General features: G+C 54.3%; 1 protein-coding gene across 2 annotated transcripts; it reads left to right on the top strand.

The window, feature by feature from the left end:
* The first annotated feature begins 5485 nt into the window (after positions 1–5485).
* GPBAR1 (G protein-coupled bile acid receptor 1) lies at positions 5486–8204 on the top strand. 2 transcript variants are annotated; one of them, XM_069467222.1, is made up of 2 exons: positions 5486–5532; positions 7044–8204. In XM_069467222.1, the coding sequence occupies exon 2, from the start codon at positions 7089–7091 to the stop codon at positions 8079–8081; it is 993 nt and encodes a 330-aa protein (XP_069323323.1). In that variant the 5' UTR covers positions 5486–5532; positions 7044–7088; the 3' UTR covers positions 8082–8204. The 2 variants fall into 2 exon arrangements, with proteins under 2 accessions (XP_069323323.1, XP_069323315.1); XM_069467214.1 differs by lacking the exon at positions 5486–5532 and having other exon boundaries at positions 6932–8204.
* Positions 8205–8373: the final 169 nt, after the last annotated feature.

Here is an 8373-nt window from a genome sequence, read left to right as displayed (position 1 = left end):
GATTTATTCCTTTATCGTGGATAACATATAGCATTTCCCAAAATGTGTTCCTCCGTGTGTGTGGCTCTGCAGGACACTGCTGAGTATTTAGGTGTGGATCTGATGCGAACTAACTGGTCACATTTTCTCTTTCTTAAACAGCAGCCCAAAAGACTGGCTGTCAGGGAGATGCTCGCCTGACAAACAGTGCAGAACCTAGCGGAGCATGCTGTCCCCTAGCAGGACACTGACCTTTGAAATAAAATTGATTCAGAAAGTGCTCGTAGTAAGGAATTCATCAGGAGAATTTAGGAGGACCTGAACTGGTCTGAGGGCTGTCCTGATGGCTTCTGCCTTCCTGCTTTCCCTTTTAATTTGTCTCCGTCTAGGGCCGCATGTGTGTTTTAGTCTGGTTTGATGCCCATTAATGACTTGTGAACTCACCTGACTGTATCATAACCACCATTTTTATTTCCTAAACTTTTGATTTTGAGATAACTATAGATTTACATACAGTTACAAGAAATAACACAGAGAGGTCCTGTGTATCCTTCACCTGGTTTCCCCCCTGGGTGGTAACATCTTACGTAACTGTAGTACAGTATCACAGCCAGGAGGTTGACGTTGGTATAGGCCACCCACATGCTGCAGATTTTACCGGTTTTACATGCACTCTTTAGGGTGTATAGTGTATTTCTAGGCATTTTTATCATACATGTAGTTGTGTGTGGCACCAACATTTTTAAGAAATGGAATAGTATGTACTAGATCAATCAGTGCATCACACCTATGAAGGGTAAGTATTGATTTGGAAATCAATCATGTGTTCTCGTTACATACACACATCATGACTGGATTGTAAAAATGTCCTTTAACGGTGCGTCACTGGAGAAGACTGAAAGCCACAGGTCATTCAGTCATCAGACTTCATTTTACTTCACTGATATGGGCTCCTAGAGAGCTGGGGGTGCTCTGATTTCTAATTGGCTGTTATTGGGGTACCCCTGGTCACCTACTTCTGGTAGATGGAAAACTTGGCTAAGTTAGATATATCGAGAGAAAGTGACATGTGCATTCTGCACCCCGTGAGTTATTTGAGGATAATTTTGACTAGAACTAGTTTTCACTTTTAAGAGACAGAGTCTCACTGTGTTGCCCAGGTGGGACTCAAACTCCTGTGCTCAAGCGATCCTCTCACCTTAGCCTCCAGAGTACCTGGAACTACAGGGGCATACCACCGCGCTCAGATGTCTTTGCTTTTTTGCTCACTTTAGAACATACATGTTGGGGCCGGGTGCAGTGGCTCATGCCGGTAATCCCAACACTCTGGGAGGCTGAGGCAGGAGTATCACTTGAGGTCAGGAGTTCAAGACCAGCCTGAGCAAGAGTGAGACCCTGTCTCTATTAAAAAAAATAAATAAATAAAAACAAATGATACGTTGGAACTCACTGTACTCTGTCGCCAATAGTGGGAATTAGATTTCTGCAAAGTACTGTAGATGGCAAAACCAAAGTCACTTAGAAAGTGTGGAGTTAGGAGAGAAACAAAACGGCACTAAACATTTTTTTACAGGAGTAAATCCTAAGGAAGCTTCTAATTGCAGGACATTCTGTCAGCATTAAAAATCCATGCTAGGCCAGGCTCGGTGGCTCACAGCTACAATCCTAGCACTTTGGGTGGCTGAAGTGGTAAGATCCCTTGAGACCAGCCTGAGCAACATAGCAGAACCCTGTCTCTGCAAAAGAATCTTAAAAATTAGCCAGCTGTGGTGGTGCACACCTGTAGTCCCAGCTACTCCGGAAGCTGAAGCAGAGTTTCTTTAGCCCAGGAACTCAAGGCTACAGTGAGCTACGGTCACACCACTGCACTCTAGCCCAGGTGACAGAGTGAGACCCTATCTCCAAAAGGAAAAAAAAAAAAAAATGTTGGGTAAACCCCTAGCCAGATTCTGTTCTTTCTCTTCCCCCGTTTCCAAGACACACTTGGCATTAGAATGGATGGATCTGGTCTCAAAGATGCTCGCTGCTTGTGGGCCCTGAGGCCCACTGTAGCTCCATTCAGGTCCTGATGGGGGTGGGGCATGCTGAGGGCTTGGCTGGTCTAGTCCCCATGGCTGCTGACGCGCCTGGGAGGGGTAGGTATCCTTGGATATGAGCTGGAGAGAAACAAAACAATGTTTTAGAGATGGTTCAGTTTGAATCCAGGTTCTACCACTTAAGAGCTATGTGACAGCAATTTTTTTTTTTTTTTTTTGACAGGGTCTTGCTCTGCCACTCATTTGCAATGGCACCTCAAACTCCTGGGCTCAAGCAATCCTGCTACAGCCTCCTGAGTGGCTGGGACTGCAGGTGTGCACCACCACGCCCAGCTAAGCAAATTTCCTAATCTGAGCCCTCACAGCCTCACCTTTAATTGGCCATACCACCATCTTCCTCACAGTATTTTTAAAAGGAAGAGTAGATATAAATGCCTGTCACATCCTATGTATTATGCATGTAATTATTTATAATGCCATTTAATATATCCTTGTTCCCTTTATACACTCGAGAGGATCAGAAGTGACAGGGCTACTGCAAAAGCAAGGTCCAACATAAGCCCAGCCTCATTTTGTTCTTGGGGTTCCCCAGGCCTTCCCTAAGATGATTGGCATTTTGTATTTTCCCCTTCTTGGATGGCCCTTACTGCGGGGGAACAGGTGATGGGAGTCTCCATGTCTGGATCAAACTGGGACCTGGGCAAGCTAAGAACAAGGAGCTTGGCAGGCAGGAAGCGGAAGGACGGGGTCAGGGTTGGGGGTGGAAACCAAGGAAAGGAAGTGGCCCTAGCTGCCGCATCAGCCTTCTCACAGGAGCTGGTAGGTAGAGTTGCCATTCGGTCCCGCATTCTCATTGGGAGTAGTGCTGAGGAGCCCTTGACCCAACAGCTACTCAGGCCTAAGCCAGGACCTGGGTCTACTATGGTGGTGACTTGGGGTTCGAGCAGTGCTGCCCCCTTATGGGGATTGCTAAAAAGCACTGCAATTTCCGTGGCTCCTAGGGTCAGTATCTGACCCAGACAGCCATCCCAGAGCTGAAGAATCTGGCAGTTTAGACCTAACAGGAAGACACAGTTTCTTCTGCCCATACAGATGACTTAGGGCTTCCCGAAACCAGGTTTGTGTCCAGAGCCCTTCAGAGGCTCTGAAGGGTTCATCTGCCCTTTGCCTATGGGGAATGGAGAGAACTGCACAGTGGTGCAGGGAGGCTAACCAGGGTCCAGAAAGCCCTGTCTCCCCCGGCCTAGGGTCAGTAGCCCTTGAGTGTCACACCCACCCAGCCCCAAACGTCTCGGGTCAGCAGAGAGAAATTCAAATACGTACGAGAATGGAAGTGGACAGAGGAGGCCCAGGAGGATTCTGTGCCAGTCTGGATTGGCCACCCTGAAACAGACTCCACCTCAGAAAGAGAACTGGGTCCGGGCTGCAGAGTCATCTGAAAACTGCATCTCCGTGGGCGAAGGGAGACGCCAGGGGATGAGTCAGCCCCAAGGCTTTGACAAAGGAGCAGAGAGGAGCTAGATGATCCAGTAAGGAGGAAATGAGGCCGCTTGGGGAACAGAACCCAGGCTCCCCAGCTGCCCTCCGCCTAAGTTGTGCCCCTCACGCGTCATTCCACACTCAGTGTTTAGACAGGGCAGTGAAGAAGAAACACAGACATTCTGAGTCCCGCAGGGAGGAGGCCAGGGCTGGGAATGAGAAGGTCTGTTTATTCCCGACAGTCCCTTATCCAAGGGGCCCACACCCACTTGTGTCCATCCCCCAGGCTGAACTCTCCCAGAGCCTCTGACTTCTGCCCAAGCAGACAGTGTGAGTCCTGGGCCCGGGTGCTGGAACCCCGGGCATCCTCCCCACCAGCTCCCTGGGGGCTGGGTTTGAGGGATAGACGCCTTCCTCTTCCCACTTTTTGTCCTAGTGGGAGTCCCACCTCCCCAGGCCCCCTGGCTGGCTGTGCAGAGCTGGCAGAGCCAGACTCCTCAGGCCTGCAGCCCTTCAGGCCCAGGTCTCTCCAGAGAGTACTGAAGTCCCCTTGCTCCCTGGTCTGGTGCTCTTCAGCCAGGAAGATTTTCCCTATTGTCTCACCCCCAGCTTTCTTGCTATAGTGTCTGCCTGTTCCCTCCTATTTCCAGCCTTAAGGGAGTGTGGCCAGGCTTCTCTCCTCCCCCTCACCCCAAAGCTGCACTTGATACAAAGTGGAAATCCTAGCACCACACCTCTTGGCTTCCTGTCCTTGAACTTGCCCTTCCTTTCACTGTACCTACTTTTCTCAGTTTCCCTGTGGAGCAAGTGTCATTCCCCTCTCACTTTTCATAGGCTCCCTACCTGCCTTCCTCAGCAGAGGTGTTTCTTAGAGGGGACAGGTGGAGAAAAAGGCAGAAATCCTAATACTGTTAATAATAGCTGTCTGTCACTGAGTGTTTGTGTGCCAAGTGCTGTGCGCCAGGTCCTTATCACACATTATGAGTCCCATTTTACAGATGAGGAAACTAAGGCAAGAAAACTTCAGTAATTTGCCTAAGTTCACACAGCTAAAAAAAAAAAAATAGGATCCTGGACAGCTCTGATTCCAACACTGGCTCATGCCTCTTAATCATCGTGGAGGGGAAGGAGAGTGTCAAGCACTGGGGTGTACGCGGTTACACGTTATCCCATGGCATTCCCCACAACAAGCTTAAGAGGTGGTTTTTCTTGTTCCCATTTTACGTAGCGGAAACTGAGGGCCAGGAGTAGCTTGCCGAAGGTCACATCCCAGAGCCATTTGTACCTCATAGCCCAGAACTTAGAAAGTAATAGTTAAGGAAAGTGTGGAGTGACCGGATTCAGGAGGCGAGGCTGGCCTTGTAAGCTGAAAGGCCCATCAGGTGATGGGGTGGGGCCAGTGAAGACCCTCAGGCCCCGAACCCCCACCACTGCCGTCCTCGCACACACCACCTGTAGCTGCTGTCAACGCACACACCACCTGTGGCAGGCGGCAGAAGTGTGGAGCTGGCTGTGCTGTCAGCTGGCTGGCAGCTCCAGTTTAAAGGTTATAAATGTAAATGTATTAGCTGAAGCAGGAACTGGGGAGGGGTAGACTAAGTCATCATTATTCATGAACCGGAATGCATTTGTCAGATTAGCTGGGCACTAGCGGGTGAGAGGGCTCTGAGCTGAGGCAGGGGAGCCACAACCTAGGTGGCAAGATGTGTCCAGTTGGCTAGGGGTGGGGGGATGGGGCAGGAGGCACTCATACAGAAGGATACGTCAGGGCAAGGGGTTGCTGCAGCTCAGGATGTGCTAGGTCCCACCCCCAGAGGCGGGGCCAGGACCCAGCCCTGGCTGCGGCTACTCCATCCCTCCGGGAACCAGGCAAGCCCGGCCCAGACCGCTGTTCCCACAGAGCAGAGACACCATTCGCTGGCCAGCCAGGACACCAGACATGGTCCGAAGCCCTGCAGGGATGGCTGCAGCAACTCTTGGCCACTGAGGAAAGCCCAGGCTGGAGGCTGGGCAGGCAACACCTGTCCCCAAAAGCCATGTGAGTAGCTACCCCACATCCTCCTGGGTCACACCTCAAGACCTCAGCCCTAGATTCTGGAGAGGCCACTGCACCCAGCCCAAGCCACCAGCCCCTCCGGGGTGTGAGGGTGGCACAGCCAACATCCCACTGAGAAATCACAGCGGCAGGCTGCTCCCCGCCTTCTTACTGCCCTGGTGGAGGTGGGGTGGAGAGAACCACTCCAGGCTAGAGCTGGGAGCTCTGGCTCAGGCCAGGTTTGGGGTAACAGACCCTGGGTCTCATGCGGTTTAATAAAGGTTATGGTGCAAGGAGGAAGGGGAACAGAAACTGAGGGCCTCTGGAGAGGGAAAGATGACCTGAGTGGACGATACAGGGGACATTGAGGAAGAGGAACCAGGGGATGAAGTCAGGGGAAAGGGACCCAGAAGTGCGGGGTGGGGCTTGGTGGCCGGGGTTAGCACACTGGGGAACCTGAGAGTGGAGGGAAGCATCTTCTCTCAGCCCCAGGGTGGCCGTGGGGCCCGGATCCTCTGACCTGGAGCGGGTGAGGAGTAGGAATCCTTTCCTTATTGACTCTAATCCTAGCAACAGCAGCTGCTCCCCTGTTGACAGAAGCAGGAGCTCCCACAGGACCCAGGACCCCTCCCCCTGTCCCCAGGATAGGGCTGTGGGGCCATGGCACTGGAGGACTGAGACCAAGGAGCGAAGTGAAGGGGAGGACGGGGACAGAGCCACAGAGAGGCCAGGCCCTGCCCACTGGCTCCTCCTCCCTGTCCTCTGGGCTCAGCTTCAGGCTCTGGGGGTGTTGGGGGTCATCTCCTTGCTGCTGGCATCTCCACATTCACTGCCAAGCGTCCCCTCCCCTTCTCTCCTCCCTCCAGTTCCCAGGAAGGGACCTGTTGCTAGTGCGGAGCGGACGAGTCAAGTTTATGGGCTGGAAGTCCTACCCGCAGGCTGCTCACTGAACTGTAATGGGCTACAAGGACAGATGGGGGGAGGAGTGCAGGGGACAGGGCACCCCAGTTGTGCCCCAGACCTGGCTCAAAGGAGCCTCTCTCCTGATGACTTGCTAGAAGACCACTGCACACTGGCAGGACTTGTCCTCTCATTTGTAGAGGCCACCCAGGTGGAGGCCGGGATGCCCAGCTCCTCTGCTGCATGCTGCGGGCCCAGCCGTCTGCCTCGCAGTCTAAACACAGGCGGAATCACGGCTGCCAGGGGAGGCCGGGCAGACAGCAGAAATGGGTGGAGCTGGCCCGGTGGGGACTGTCCAAGGGCAACCGCCAGTAAGCTCTGCTGGCTGCTACCATACAGATGTGTTACCAGACCTGATTTTTCAAGAAAAACCAAAAATATAATATGAATTTTATATAAATTTTTAATTGGCAATGAATTGAAAAATCATATGTATCAGCACATAGGATATGGCCCCCAGCCCGTGGATCTACACCCTCTGGATTCACGTGCAGTCCCCACCAGGACAGCAACCTGCACCCCAACCTAACTCTGGCGCCCCATCCTCCATGCAGGCATGCTGGCTGCTGCACCAGGCCCGCTCCATCCCCAGGCCCAAGATGACAGCCAACAGCACCGAGGAGTGGCCCAGCCCTGTTCCCAACGGGGCCCTGGGGCTGTCCCTGGCCCTGGCAAGCCTCATCGTTGTTGCCAACCTGCTCCTGGCCGTGGGCATCGCCTGTGACCACCGTCTGCGCAGCCCACCTGCTGGCTGCTTCTTCCTAAGCCTGCTGCTGGCTGGGCTGCTCACAGGGCTGGCGCTGCCCATGCTGCCAGGGCTGTGGAGCCAGAGCCGCCGCGGTTACTGGTCCTGCCTCTTCCTCTACTTGGCTCCCAACTTCTCCTTCCTCTCCCTGCTCGCCAACCTTCTGCTGGTGCACGGGGAGCGCTACATGGCAGTGCTATGGCCACTCCGGCCCCCTGGGAGCACACGGCTGGCCCTGCTCCTCACCTGGGCCGGCCCCCTGTCCTTTGCCAGCCTGCCTGCTCTGGGGTGGAACCACTGGACCCCTGGCACCAACTGCAGCTCCCAGGCTGTCTTCCCAGCCCCCTACCTCTACCTTGAAACCTATGGGCTCCTGCTGCCCGCCGTGGGTGCTGCCGCCCTCCTCTCTGCCTGCGTGCTGGTCGCCGCCCATCGCCAGCTGCAGGACATCCGCCGGCTGGAGCGGGCAGTGTACCGCGATGAGCCTTCAGCCCTGGCCCGGGCCCTCACCTGGAAGCAGGCAAGGGCACAGGCGGGAGCCACACTGCTCTTCGGGCTGTGCTGGGGGCCCTACGTGGCCACCCTGCTCCTCTCGGTCCTGGCCTATGAGCAGCGCCCACCGCTGGGGCCTGGAACGCTGTTGTCCCTCCTGTCACTGGGCAGTGCCAGTGCGGCAGCCGTGCCTGTGGCCATGGGGCTGGGTGATCAGCGCTACACAGCCCCCTGGAGGGCGGCTGCACAAAGGTGCCTGCAGGGGCTACGGGGAAGGGCCTCCCGGGGCAGGCCCGGCCCCAGCACTGCCTACCACACCAGCAGCCAAAGCAGTGTTGACCTGGACTTGAACTAGGGGAAGGGCCTCTGCTGACCCTACCAGGGCATCCATCCAACTCAGCCACGCCTGTCTCCACAGGTCCCCATGCCTCTGGGTCAGAGACCCTGCCCCATCTGACTCCTCCCTGACCGAATAAAGGCTGTTCATGGTTATCTCACTCCATATCTCAGAAAGGGAGAGGCAGGTGGACCCACTACAGAAAGAACCTAAAGACAGACGTGTGGAGCAAGGGAGATTCCGGCCCAGACAGGCAATTAGTTGGTGCAAACAGACCACCCCTGAGAGAGGGTGCGCTGACACATCTTGA

This window comes from Eulemur rufifrons, chromosome 1, assembly GCF_041146395.1.
Source record: "Eulemur rufifrons isolate Redbay chromosome 1, OSU_ERuf_1, whole genome shotgun sequence".
Classification (NCBI taxonomy): Eukaryota; Metazoa; Chordata; class Mammalia; order Primates; family Lemuridae; genus Eulemur; species Eulemur rufifrons.
Note: the sequence above shows the minus strand (reverse complement) of the source record. Positions and strands in the feature narration are given on the sequence as shown.

What these genes read in the sequence shown, in the direction of transcription:
- GPBAR1 (XM_069467214.1), top strand. Translation starts at nt 6,939, where the DNA reads ATGGCCCCCAGCCCGTGGATCTACACCCTCTGGATTCACGTGCAGTCC.